The sequence below is a fragment of the Plecotus auritus genome, assembly GCF_963455305.1.
Source record: "Plecotus auritus genome assembly, chromosome: 7".
NCBI lineage: Eukaryota > Metazoa > Chordata > Mammalia > Chiroptera > Vespertilionidae > Plecotus > Plecotus auritus.
Genome location: NC_137774.1, coordinates 86,969,707 through 86,984,733, shown reverse-complemented (window position 1 = coordinate 86,984,733; position 15,027 = coordinate 86,969,707). Strand labels below are relative to the sequence as shown.

Below are 15,027 nucleotides of genomic sequence, written 5' to 3'. Positions count from 1 at the left end.
ATACAAGAAATATGAATTTAGAAGGCATTGGGGGCCAGGTGGAACCTCTTTCTTGAAGAGACACACTGACTTCTGGCCTGGTCCGCTATTTATTTACTTGAATACACATTTGCCCTTTATCAAGGCATACAGGCATATCAAAGGTAAAGTTTGGTAAACAGTAAAAGGATTTTCAGGTTAGGGAATTGCCTTGAGCCACTGCTATCTCAACACGAACAATCTGTGCTTAGTATCAGCCCTGCTAATGCCCAAGATCCATCGGCCTTCCGAGTTCCTTGGTGCACTCTCGTGACAGTATTGGCAAGCGGTGGCTTCCCACAGTATGGATATACCACATTTTATTTATCCATTCATCAATTAATAGACATTTAGTTATATGAATTCTGCTGCTTTGAACATTTGTGTACGAGTTTTTGTGTAGGCATATATTTTCATTTCTTTTGGACAAATACCTAGTAATGGACTTGCTGGATCATATGGTAAGTATGTTTAGCATTTTGAAGAACTGCCAAACTATTTTCCAAAGTACCTGCACCATTCTACATCCCCCTAGTAATGTCGTTTTAAAACCCAACTCTGATGTTTATACTCGACATGGGAAAATCTTGTAGATTTTTTGAGCATGGTGAAGGTGATGTTATTGGATGCACATTGGAACGAGAGATTAAAGACCAGGAAGCTGGTAGGAGGTGCTGCAGTAATCAAATTCTCAGTTGCTGGTGCCTGTATTGGGCTGGTGGCAGGCAGGAATGATGTCAGGGTTCCCAAAGAACATAGTGGACAGCAGAGATGATTCTCAGGCAGAAAAATAATTTTCACCTAAGTTCAACTCTGAGATATTCGCTCAACCTTTTCTTTCTAATCTTGGTATTACAGAAAATAAATACCTGTTTTTATAGAAGCAGGAAAGGGAATGAATACAAGTCTTGCCATTATGTGATAGAGGACCATGTGACTGGAGCAGATCTGTGGGTCTATGATTTGCATAGAATTCCTTAGAGGTTGCATCCTTCTAGGCTAAGTGGGCTGCCCACTGTGAAGGCTGAGGGAGCCATCTACAACCCTAGTCCATGTTTTTTCCTACCAGTGGCAGTAGTGAGACTTTTGTGCATATAGTTCTGCGTGCGTGTGCGTGTGTATAGCGTACGTGTGTGTGTGTGCATGCGCGTGTGTATAGTGTATGTGTGTGTGTGCGTGTGTATAGTGTATGTGTGTGTGTGTGCGTGTGTATACTGTGTGTGTGTGTGTGTGTGTGTGTGTGTACTGAGTAGCTTGGGCATTTGAAATGGCCAAAGGGGATGAGAGCTCTTAGCAGCAAGTTTTCTAGCTGAGTAGTAAAACCTCCCATAGCTCTAGGATTTAAAAATTGCCCATGAAGCTGTTCATCGTGTAATGGGACAATCGTTGTAAAGCTGCCACCATCCGGGAACTTGCAGTTGCTCAGTGAGGCTTGTTACCAGGGCCTCCTACTCTACTTGGCACAGTTATCACCCTTATGGGTTTTTTCCACTGTAATTTATTCTCAAGCATTTTGTATTTCCTTTGCCATTTAGATGAAATTTAAATAAAACCTTTAGGTAAAGAACCATGTCAGGCTGTTACACACTTTAAACTCACGATAAAAGCAATCTGTATATTGTTCTTCATTCAAATGAAGTAAAAACACCTGCATATTTGCAGTTTTCTGTTACCAGCTCTTCTTATCTAGTGTTATATGGGGTGTTTCTGGGCCTTGCTAGCCTTGTTGTAATAGCCCCTTGGAGAGAGGAAAACAGGCATGAATAATAGCCCCCGTTCTGTCCCATTTCCTGTGTCCCCATTGGTTACCACTCTAGGCAGTCTCTTTTATAGACCCCAGTTCTCAAAAAGGGAGAGGGTTTAGGTAACAAGACCTAAACCCACAACTCACCTTTGCCTTGCCCCTCCTCTCAGTTCTTACTATAGATGTGCTCAAAGCATATTCCCAAGACTGATCAAATGAGAACATAATTCTTTCCATGACAGGTAATGTTAAAATTTCCATTGAAGCTGCGTCTGAGCTTGAGTGACATATCATGATATAGTGGTTTTCAAATAATTTTTTTCCCCTCCTTTTTCTAGGCTTATCCAAATCCCTTGGACTCATTGAAGGTTATGGTGGGCGGGGCAAAGGGGGCCTTCCTGCTACCCTTTCCCCAGCTGAAGAGGAAAAAGCCAAGGGACCCCATGAGAAGTATGGCTACAATTCCTACCTCAGTGAAAAAATCTCGCTGGATCGTTCCATTCCGGATTATCGTCCCACCAAGTAAGTTCTGGTTCAGTCATTCAGAGGCGATCCCTTGATCCAATGGGTGGAAAGACCCCAGTCTGTGACATTTTCTGATGTCATTTGTAACTAGTGAGGGAGCTTTTATCTCATTCTCCTCCACAACCAATAAACTGAGTACTGTTGATTGTGAAATATTAGCTAAATAAAACATTTGATTTGTATAAAAGCAACCCAGAAACATATAGAAATGTCTGTAACACAAAAAGTTTTCAGTAAAGCCAAAACCAGTTTGGCTCAGTGGATAGAGCGTCGGCCTGCGGACTGAAGGGTCCCGGGTTCGATTCCGGTCAAGGGCATGTACCTGGGTTGCGGGCACATCCCCAGTGGGGGGTGTGCAGGAGGCAGCTGATCGATGTTTCTAGCTTTCTATCCCTCTCCCTTCCTATCTGTAAAATATCAATAAAATATATTTAAAAAAAAAAGTTTTCAGTAAAAATCAGAAATCACCATGATCTCATTACCTAGAGACAGCAACTGGTAAAATCTGTCTTCAAGACTATTTTCTCTACAGATTATGAGATTATGATATATTGTTTTACCTCTTTTTTTTATTTGACATTATTTCATGAGCATTTTCTGATGTTACTAGTTATGATCATTATTTCCATTGCTTGGGACTTTGATTTTTCATTATTATAAATAACACTTCAATGACTAGCTTCCCATTCAAGTCTTTATGTGTATTGATTAGATATTTATTTTCTTAATTCACATTTCTAAAAGTATATTCCTTAGATCACATTGTAGGAATATTTTTGGAGGCTCTAGACACATATTGTTATATTTCCCTCCAAAAAGTTTATAGCAACTTCTACTCCTTTTAGAATTTTAATTGACCCTTCCAAAATAGGGTGCTGCCATTTAAAAAATGCCTTGCCAAGCTGATAGGTGAGAAAGTACATCCAAGGCTGTTTCTATTCTTTTGTCTGAGATTCTCACCATTTAAACAGTTTGTTTGGCATCTTGATTGTCTTATGAAAGTTCTTTTTTCTGTGCCCTCAGATTTAAGAATTATTTGTTTTCTCCTTGTGAAATAGAGAAAAGAAATTGCTCATAGAATCAAGATGCTGGAGGGAAAACCTATTTTCTAAGCAGGAGTCTGCCTTGGCCTCTCAAAAAGATTTTTTTTATTTCTAGTTAGGTTTGTAGTGTCTCTCTTTTTCTATTCAGAGTGTGCCCTTGTTTAGAGCAGATTATTTCTTTTTCAAATGGGTTTTGTACAAATCAGTTAAGTATCCTGTTTTCTGAGAAAAACAGATTTGAGATAAAGAAAATTATCTTAAATGGATTTAAAATTGCAGGATTCACCATGGAACCTGTTAACTCTCTCTCCCTGCCTAATAAGCATATATTCATTTGAATAACTAGGAAAAATATACATCACCCCTGTTGGAGGCTGTTTTGTATTCCTGGACTTTTGCTCTTAAAAACATCTGGCTGTTTTTATTTTCTGGTACTCTCTGGTTAGCCTTCCTTATTTGGACTTTGGCAAATAAACAGAGTCCTGTTTTTTTCACTCCTATAAGAATAAAAATGCTTCCAACATGAAGCTTCTGGAAATGGGTCAATTGAACAAATATTAGTGAGCACCTATTATGTGCCAGATGTTTTTCCCCACACTAGATAGAGGCAGGACATTGGATAAGACACAGTCCTTACCTACTTACTATTTGTCTAGGGAGGGAGAAAGATGTGCAGGCATATTAATTCAGCACAATATGGTCTGTATGGTGTGTATCAGTCCAGAGATATACATAGCATGTACAGGGAGGATATGGGAAAGATTCCTGCTTAAGATGATGCCTGAGCTTAATTTTGAAGGACCAATAAAGTTTGGAAAATTGAAGAATGGAGAGGGATAAGGGCAGACCAGGCAGTGGAGAACAGCAAGATCAGAGTTCAGGGTGCAAATAAAAATATGGTGTGCTCAGGGAAGAATGTATAGGTCCATAGTGCTCTGTAGTGTAGCATGGTAGCTTGAGCATGCCACTTACTTCTGATCACTCCTGAAATTTCACTAATAATAAAGGACTAGAGAAGATGGCAACCTCTAAGGGACAACTAGACAGACAGTGACAGTGGGGAAGAGTCACCTACAAAGTTTTAGAAGATGTCAAGAGGATGGATGAAAGGTAACTGACAGCCATCTGGATGAGGCTGAGACCCAACTGTCTGCATGTGGTGGAGAGTGGTGGTAAGAGCAAAAGAATGTAGCCTAATCATACCTCAGAATGCCAGAGACCCAGAAATGGGAGGTTCTGGGTACTTCTGATGGCTGGGAGGTAGATTTGAATAGAAGGATTGCAGTTGGATCTTCGGATCCTTTCTCCAACTCTGCACAACCAGAGTCTATCCTTTTCTACCCAGTGGAATATGGGAGGATTCCTCTCTGGAGAAGGTGAACTCTGGGCTTTAGTTCATAAGATGTAGCCTAGGTCAGAGGATAAGGCTGCATACTAAATGGGAACACTCTTAACCTCATTACCCCTCAAGGCTTTTATAACTTCACAGTCAAGTATTTGAAGAAACTACTCTGAGGAAACCATCTAGCTTAAGAAAAAGGCCAATAGATATGAGAGTTGGGGGGGTATACTTTCCAAATGTTTGGGTTCTGCTCATGAACTATTAGTAAGTTATGCCTGTTGTAAAGCTCCATCCAACTATTCATAACTGTTTTAATCTAAAATAAGAAATGAGAGCGAGGATCCCTAGACATCTCAGGAGAGTCTTTGTTATAAAAGGCCTTAGCAACAGAAAAAATAGAAAACATATTTAGAGGAAACAGAGATTACAAACTTTATAACTCATGACAGAGATATCATGTCCTGACATAGAAATGTGTTTTATTTGCAAAACAAGAGTCGAGGGAGGTCAATGGGGGAAAAAAAAGGAGACATAGGTACTACTATTTGTAATACTTCAAACAATTAAAAAAATACTTTGCCTTAAAAAAATAAAATAAAATAAATAAAAAATAAAAAAGGAAAGAATAGGATGCCTGAAGTGTACAATGTGTTTGTGTAATATAATATAGTCTCTCCAACAAATACATTTTTGAAGGAAAGGTAAAAAAAAGAGTCGAGTGCTATGTTAAAGTAATAATTAGAGAACCAAAAGTATATCTTGGAATTTATAAATGAGGTAGAAATAAATAATGTAATAAAAGGTTGAAAGACAGCATTGAGGAAGTCTTCTGGAAGACAAAAATAAAAATAAAAATAGGAGAGAAAAGACTTGAAAAGAATTAGATCAGTCCAGCAGGTTCAACATCAACTAATAAGAATGTCAGAGGGGAACAGAGAAAACAGAGAGAAGAAAATTATCAAAGAAATGATACAGGAAAATTTCCCAGAACTCTAGAGTTTTCAGATTGAAAAGTCTCACCCAGTATCTACATGATGAGTGAAAGGGAAAAAATTTAAGCCCAGATTAAGAAATGTAAATTAAAAATTTCAGAACAGCATGGATGAAGAGACAGTCCTAAAAGCTTTCAGAGAGAAGGGTGACTCAAATACAGTTGGTATTGGATTTCTCAGTAACAACAGTAAAAAACTAGGAGGCAAGTTTTAAAACAGCATTTTCAACTTAGAATTCTAGAGTTAACCATAGAATAGTTTGTGCCAAGAGCAAGCAGAAAGTAAATACATTACATTTATGTAGGTTCTCAACAAGTTTACCTTCTCTGCATCTGTTTTCATGAAGCTACTCAAGTATATGCTCCAGTAAAACAAGGGAGTAAAATAAGAAAGAGAATGATAATAGGAATGAGGAAATGGGATTCAAACAAGAGAATACTAAAAACAGATCCCAGAGAGATGATGAAGGGCTGTCCAGGGTAACATTTCAGGGTGATCCCGTAGGCCAAGGGATCAACCATTTCACATTAGGACAGGAGGATGAAGGGATATAAGAGGAATATATACAACGGAGGATGGGGGGGGATATAATTGTTTAATTACTTTGTTTTTTACCATATTGAGATTTTTAAAAACTATTTTTATTGAGGTATACTTGACATACAACATTTTATTTATTTCAGGTATAATGATTTGATATTTGTCGACATTGCAAAATGATCACCACAATAAGTCTAGTTAAAATCTGTCATCATAATAACTACAGAATTTTTTTTCTTGTAATGAGAACTTTAAGACCGAATCTTTTAGCAACATTCAAATATGCAATATAGTATTATTAACTGTAATCACCATGGTGTACATTACTACTCCAAGACATATTTATTTTGTAATTAGAAATTTGTATCCTTTAACTCTCTTGACCCATTTCTCCCACCCCTCCACCCCATGCCTCTGGCAATCACCAATCTTTTTTTCTGTATATATGAGATTGTTTGTTGTTGTTAGATTCCTCATATACTAGTAAGTGAGATCATACGGTATTTGTCTTTTTCTGACTTACATCAACTAGTATAATGCCCTCAAGGTCCATCCATGATGTTGCAATGGCAAATTTTCATTCTTTTTTATGGCCGAATAATATTCCCGTGTGGGTGTGTGTGTGTATCACATATTATTTTTCTATTCACCTATCAATGGACACTTAGGTTTCCATCTTGGCTATTGTAAATGATGCTGCCATGAGCATGAGGGTGCATGCATCTTTTTGAATTAATGTTTGGGTTTCTTTCAGTAAATACCCAGAAGTGGAATTTCTGGGTCATATGGTAGTTCTATTTTGCTTTTTGAAGCACATTTATACTGTTTTCCATAGTGGCTGCACCAATTTATATCCCTACCAACAGTGCCCAAGGGTTGCCTTTTCTCTACATCCTTACCAACACTTATTATTTCTTGTCTTTTTTAAAATAGCCATTCTAACAGGTGTGAAGTGATATCTCATTATGGTTTCGATTTGCATTTTCCTGATGATTAGTTATAAATGAGCATCTCTTCAGATACCTTTTGGCCATGTCTTCTTTGGAAAAATTCTGATCCTCTGCTCATTTTTAAATCAGTTTTATTTTGTGTTTGCTATTGAATTGTAGGACTTTTTAAAATATAGTTTGGAAATTAACCCCTTATCAGATATATGGTTTGCAAATAGTTTTTTCCGTTCAGTAGATTGCCTTTTTATTTTGTTGATGGTTTCCTTTGCTGTGTAGAAACCTTTTAGTTTGATGTAGTCCCACTTGTTTATTTTTTCTTTGGTTGCCTTTGCAAGATATTTTTAACCATTCTTTCTAAAAGTTTGGGACTGAATTAGTGACAGTCACAGAAAAAAAATTGTGAAAAAGAAAAGCAATTATTACCTACACAACAAAACAAGATTTTCTCAAGAAAGGAATTGCAATTCCATATACTCTGTGGCTCAGCTGTAAACAATATAGTCATACAAATGTAAACAATGGATATTTATTTAACTAGTAATTATGATATAACTATATTGAAAGAGGAGGGAGACGGAATGGGTGTGTGAGTGGATAGTATAAGAAAATTAAATCTTAATCTTCAGAAACAAAATCAATTCAAATTATCTAAAATTTAAACATCAAGAAATAGGAGCACAATCATTGTTATTAAGAAACTAGAGGCCTGGTGCATAATATTCGTGCACAGGGGTGTGTGTCCCTCAGCCCAGCCTGCACCCTCTCCAATCTGGGACCCCTCGAGGGATGTACGACTGCCTGTTTAGGCCCGATCCTGGTAGGATCCCGGTAGGACATCCCTCGCACAATCCAGGACTGCTGGCTCCCAACTGCTCGCCTACCTGCCTTCCTGATTGCCCCTAACCACTTCTGCCTGCCAGCCTGATCACCCCCTAACTACTCCCCTGCCAGCCTGATTGATGCCTAACTGCTCCCATGCCAGCCTGATTGCCCCTAACTTCCCTCCCCTGCAGGCCTGGTCCCCCCTAACTGCCCTCCCCTACAGGCCTGGTCCCCCCCAACTGCTCTCCCCTGCAGGCCTGGGTCCCCCCCAACTGCCCTTCCCTGCAGGCCTGGTCCCCCCAACTGCCCTCCCTTGCAGGCCTGGTTCCTCCCAACTGCCCTCCCCTGCTGGTCTGATCACCCACAGCTGCCCTCCCTTGCAGGCCTGGTCCCTCCCAACTGCCCTCCCCTGCTGGCCATCTTGTGGCGGCCATCTTGTGTCCACATGGGGGCAGGATCTTTGACCACATAGGGGCAGCCATCTTGTGTGTTGGAGTGATAGTCAATTTGCATATTACTCTTTTATTAGATAGGATAGAGGCCTGGTGCACGGGTGGGGTCCGGCTGGTTTGCCCTGAAGGGTGTCCTGGATCAGGGTGGGGGTTCTCTTGGGGTGTGGGGTGGCCTGGGTGAGGGGCCTGTGGTGGTTTGCAGGCCAGCCATGCCCCCCAGTGACCCAAGCGGAGGCCTTGGGATCTGGGATTTATTTATCTTCTATAATTGAAACTTTGTAGCCTTAAGCGGAGGCCAAGGCAGGTCAGGGCTGCGAAAGCTTGGCTTCCTCCATTGCCAGGGGCAACTCAAGCCTCCTGCTCTCTCCAGCTCCATGGCTGCCGCCATTTTGTTGGGATTTATTTATCTTCTATAATTGAAACTTTGTAGCCTTGAGTGGAGTCCAGGGCCGACCAGGGTGTGCGGAAAGCTTGGCTTCCTCCATTGCCAGAGAAACCCAAGCCTCCTGCTTGCTCCGTGTCCACAGCCATCTTGGTTGGATTAATTTGCATACTCGCTCCTGATTGGCTGGTGGGCATGGCTTGTGGGTGAGCGGAGTGATGGTTAATTTGCATATTACTCTTTTATTAGATAGGATGGAGCCCTAGCCTATTTGGCTCAGTGAGTAGAGCATTGGCCTGTGGACTGAAGGGTCCCAGGTTCGATTCCAGCCAAGGGCACATGCCTGGGTTGTGGGTTCGATCCTCATTGTGGGTGGTGCAGGAGGCAGCCAATCAGTGATTCTCTCTCATCATTGATGGTTCTATCTCTCTCTTCCTTACCCCTCCTCTCTGAAATAAATAAAAGTATATTTTAAAAAAAGAAAAGACATGGAGATTAGAAAAGTGGGCTAAGACTATACATGTTTTGTTTTAATAAAACAGAAATTTAAGCTATACATGTAAATCTATACCAAAAAATTAAGCACAAGATAGGAAGGGTGAAAGTAGGGTAGAAGAAAGAGTTGGAGATCTAGGTTGGATGACATGGCCACATTTGCCTTTTTAGATTATTTGGGCAGCTCTGTGGAGGAGGAATTTGAAGGAGAAATTAGAAATAAATTTGAGAGCTTGCCCATAGGCCACACATGATAACCAGGGGCACCATTGTAATTGTAGGCTTCAGAGCAGACATTACCAAATTAATCTTTTTAATTGCATGTTAATCCTTGCTGTCCAAGAGTTGGAAAGGCCTTGCCTGTAGAAGCTGCTTTTTTGATATTTGAGCCCTGGGGATGGGTAGGGAGGCAGCTTTTGGGGCCAGAATGGCTGCTTTCTTCTTCCCTTGCAGGTCCAGGCCCAGGAGAAATTACACCCCAATGGGCAAGATCCTTGTGAAGCCTCCCAGAAGCTCTTCCATGTTTACAGAATTTAAATTCTATTGCAAATTTTATGCAAAATCTCATGTTGATTTAATTCTTATTGTTTTATCATTAGACTACTCCTGAGAAATTTGTTTCTCTTATTAACATGAGTGAATTTTTAGGCAGTAGTAGGATTAACCATTTGCTTGTCATAGTTCATGTCATAGTTTCCAATATGCTGTTTTTCCTTTTCCTTTAATTTCGTGATTTTTTTCCCCTTCCACTGGACAGATACTTCAAATTGTTTGAATCCCAAGCTGTTGACCTTTCCATTTTCCTTTCTCCAATGCTTCAAAGCTGAGGAAGCCATCCCTCAGAATACTTATAAATACTATATTCTGCTCTGTGTGGCTGTTCCCTGTCTCTCATATTTCACTCCTCCATCCATCTAGAGTTTATTTTGAAAGTACACGGTATGTATCTTTTGTTTAAAATGTTTGCCCATGCTGTTTCAAAGCGGCTTTTTCAAGACCATTTTTGTAAATACCTCTTTCTCTTATTTGGAAGTGCTAAAGATAATATATTTTTTTTGTTTTTGTTATATTTCAGTGGGCTTATTTTCTAGGCTCTATGCTATTCCTTTGGTATATATTTCTTTTTAAATTTTTTTATTTTTTATTTTTTATTGTTTAAAGTATTACAAATAGTAGAACATATGTCTCCTTTTTCCCCTATTGACCTCCCTATAGCCTCCCCCACCCACCTGGCACATGCCCTCACCCCCCTAATGTCTGTGTCCATTGGTTATACTTATATGCATGCATACAAGTCATTTGGTTGATCTCTTACCCACCCACCCCCCGCAACCTCCCCTGCCTTACTGCTGAAGTGTAACAGTCTGTTCCATGCTTCTTTGTCTCTGTATCTATTTTTGTTCATCAGTTTATGATGTTGATTATATTCTATAAATGAGTGAGATCATGTGATGTTTATCTTTCTCTGACTGGCTTATTTCACTTAGCACAATTCTTTCCAGTACCATCCATGCTGTTGCAAGTGGTAAGAATTCCTTCTTTTTTACAGCAGCATAGTATTCCATTGTGTAGATGTACGATAGTTTTCTAATCTAGCCTAAGTGCCCATCAGCAGATGAGTGGATTAGAAAACTGTGGTATATATTTTTTTTCTTTAATTCTTAAAAAATATTAAAAACTAGAGGCCCGGTGCATGAAATTCATGCACTTGGGGGGGTTATCCCTCAGCCCAGATTGTATGCACGATCTGAGCTGGGTGGGGGGGGGGATGCAGAGGTTGGCCAGCTGGGGAAGGGACCACAGGAGCACTCCAGGCCATGTCCAGCCCATATTGCTCAGTCCCAATCGGCTGGCCCCCAGCAGCAAGCTAACCTACCCGTTGGAGCATCTGCCCCCTGGTGGTCAGTGCACGTCATAGCGAGCAGTTGAGTGGCCTTAGCATATCATTAGCATATTATGCTTTGATTGGTTGACCAGATGACTGGACACTTAGCATATTAGGCTTTTATTATGTAGGATGGCTTTTGAGTGAAGCCTCCAACCTGCCAGGCACTGTGCTGTCAGTGTGAAGAGGAGCACGGTGCATCTGGGCTTCCTAAGAAATCCGAGAGAGGGGATGGCCACCACTGTCCACAGTCCTGGGGTTGTGCCCAGAGGGCCCTAGCACCTAAGACAAGGGAATGCACCCTCCTAGGAGGAGCAAATGATGGCACAGAAATGACCTTGGTCTTAAGGGTGAGGGGAATTTTCCCTCCAAAGAGAACGTAGGGCATTTGAGAGAGAAGTGCGAGTACAGGAGGAGTACTGGAAACGATCTTGGATTTGGGGGTTAGGGGAACAGCACAGAATCTTGTGGCGCAGCTCAGTTTCCAGAGTGAATTGTGGAAGAGGTTGGGGATAGGGGGAGCCCTGCAAAGCACCTCATGTACCAGCCTGTGTTAGGCACATACTTTTATCATTTCAATGGACAACAATGAAGGCTGTGAGGCAAAATGGTATTATTGTTACCCTCTGATTTTTAAAAAACTAATTGTGGGAGAAATGTGGGGGATAGCTTAGAGGAGATGAAGGCTGCTGGCAGGATGGCTAAATATAAGTCTTTTCTCCATCCACCCAACCTTTGCCGAGTGCCAGCTATGTGTGAGGCACTCTACTGTGGGGAGAGAGAGAGACTTCTAATAACACAGCAGATGTTTTATAATGATTGCGTGGCTTTCACAGCAGTTATTTCTCTGTAACAAACCAGGGACTAAGAAGAGGTGGAGTGGAATGGCTAGATTCAGGAAAAATTTTCGGAGGATCAGCAAGATGAGACAAGTAATTGGATATGGATGAAGTGGGTGCAATCAGAGGTTTCTAGCTTGGGAGACAAAGGGGGAGTTAATTCCTTAACCAGGAGGGAGACCCCTGCAGAGGTACTTGTTTTGTGGGGAAGATAGCTGTTCTGCTTGGCCGGGGTTCCCCACAGTTACAGATTTATTGAGGTCACAACAGGAGACGAATCTCTTCAGCTTCATTCATTATTTGACTATGTGTGTGTGAGTCAGAAGGTAAAATTTGGTGACACCAGAAGCTAGGCAAGGCTTTAAAAACCTCTACTCCTTTCCTGTGCTGAGATATACCATCTCGTATCACAAAATGGCATATTAATGATCTGCTTGCCCAATTATTTCGTAATGTGGGGGAGGAACCCCTGGCAGCACAGAAATCTGTGTGTATTAAAGCCACTGCGGAGGTCCCTGAACACATTTTATGGCTTGCCTCCTGTTTCCAGACTGCGTAGGTAATTTATGGACAGTTTCTACTACTGTTATCTTCAATTTCTCCTTTGGCCTCGTGCTTATAAATCCAGATGTCAAGTTTCTTTGGAATTCATTTTGCTTCACTCAGACAGTCTCCTCTTCCCTTTATTGCCATAAACTCTAACCTATTAAATTCCAACAGTGCCTGCTTTGGACACAGGCAGCGTGAGATGCTTATGGACCATCTTCATGTCGCGTCCAGCGGACAGCTGCATGTTTGGGTCTGGAGGTCAGGATGATGGCTGGACTGACTGTGGGGATTTGGGAGTCATCCATGCCCAGTGGGTGTTTTAGCTTGAGACTGTGTGTACGTGAGTTGTGTGCCTATGTGAGTTACGGTGTTAGATACAATTGAGTGGAATGAATCTACTCATCGGTCAGTACCCGCCTCAAGTTTCCCTTCTCCCTGAAAAGGAAGCATCTGATCATTAAAGCTGCAACTGGGCTTCTTCTGTGTGTTTGTTTTCTGAATCATTTCTTGGGCAGGAGATTCCTGTGGGTCATAAGTTGGCTTTCATATAGAATGAAAGAATCTTAACGATGGTCAGGGATCCTGTGTTAACCTTTCTTTTCCACAGAGGACAGCACAGAGGGTAGCTAACCTGCAAATACTTGTTGGTTGAAATAATGAATAGGTGCCTGCTTAGGAGTGTCTCTGAATCACTAACCACAATAATAATTCCCTTTTATTGACTGCTTCTTATGTGTTTGTCACTGTGCTGCATGTTTTATTGATCTCATTTAAATTTAACCGCTCTCTGAAGTAGCTGTTATCATCTCTGTTTTATAATGAGGAAAGTGGGGTGGGGAGTTTGGAGAAGTTGAGCAACCTACCTGAGGTCACAGGCTTAGTAAGTAATGGTGCCCAGATTGAAATCGCCCTCCCTCCACACCAGGTGCCCTGCCTGTCCTTCCATGTGTGGACTGGAACTCCTACTTCACACTGCTATCACCAGAAGAAGAAATTCTGAGTCTTAAGACAGGACCATTTCTCTGAGGAATTATGTGAATGTGTGTGTATGTCTGCATGCACATATGTTTGCTTAGTTAGTCTTCTTCTTTTGGTCCCTTTACCCCCTCAAGCTGTAACAGAATCCCATTACCACAGGGGGTAATTTGATTAGCTGTTGCCCATTAAAATAACCTTATAGTGTAATACGGTTGAAATCCTCTTTAAGGGATAGTGTTTTTTGTAAAATTCAGGAAAAATAAATTTTTAAAAATACTATTATGTTTAGGAAATATCTTACTGATTTAACCTAGAGGCATAATCAGAGGGGACTTCTTTTGTCAGAGCCGGTCCTTACTCAGCTGTGGAGTGAAGGGAAATGTGCAGGTGTGCCTTCCCTTTTACTATGTGAGGATGATAATTCCTGAAGCATTTGTGGGTGAATGTTGATCCCATATTTGTGAGCTCCCTACGTCTGAAGAGCATGTCTGAAACATTTAAAAACCTTAATGAAAGTTTTTCATAGAGGTCAAGAACATGGACCTGGAACTCTGTTCTAATTCCAGTTTCACCTCTTCCTGGCTATGCGACCTTTGGGAGAATTTTATAACCTTTCTGCGCCTCAGTTTCCTCATATGTTAAATGGCGATGTAATAATATCTATTTTATGGGATTGCTGTGGGGAGTAAAATGTTACACGTGAACTGCATTAGTCTCAGCCCTTCTCCTGTATTAACATCTGAACACTAAACATTAGCTGCAATATTTTTATTTATTTTTATTTATTTTTTTTAAAATATATTTTATTAATTTTTTACAGAGAGGAAGGGAGAGGGACAGAGAGTCAGAAACATCGATGAGAGAGAAACATCGATCAGCTGCTTCCCGCACACCCCCCGCTGGGGACGTGCCCGCAACCAAGGTACATGCCCTTGACCGGAATCGAACCTGGGACCCTTCAGTCCGCAGGCTGACGCTCTATCCACTGAGCCAAACCGGTTTTGGCAGCTGCAATATTTTTAGAGATCCTTTGCCATACGTCCCTCTTATTCTTACAACACGTTGCATGGAATGATAGATTCTTTAGGAAAGCATCTCTCTGAAAAGTGGGTTAGTACTGCATGTCTCACTCAGATGGAAAACTTGGCTCTAGGTCAGTGGTCGGCAAACCATGGCTCGCGAGCCACATGCGGCTTGTGAGCCGCGGTTTGCCGCTCTGTTGACAAATGAGTTTGCTGACCACTGCTCTAGGTTAATTCGTACTCCTTGTCCCAAACTTGGCGCTAAAGTGTGAGACAGCTGGCCTGAGACAGACACCAGGCTGTGCTGAGTGCCTGGGAAGGGCATGTCCGCTTCCTAAGGCTCTTTGGGCTGGATCAGAGGTTCGGCTTTGAGATTTACAGCAGCTTCCTTATGAAGGAAGGTCAGTCCAGGTGTCCTGAGGGCAGGGACACTTGGGAAAGCCAGTGGG

At 41.3% G+C, this 15,027-nt stretch overlaps 1 protein-coding gene across 1 annotated transcript in view; it reads left to right on the top strand.

The window, feature by feature from the left end:
- The window catches only part of GALNT17 (polypeptide N-acetylgalactosaminyltransferase 17), a 439,780-nt gene that overhangs the window by 169,925 nt on the left and 254,828 nt on the right, over window positions 1-15,027 (top strand). The window contains exon 2 of the mRNA XM_080679997.1: window positions 2,101-2,284. Coding sequence (XP_080536123.1) covers window positions 2,101-2,284 — 184 coding nt within the window. The remainder of the gene's footprint in view (window positions 1-2,100; window positions 2,285-15,027) is intronic.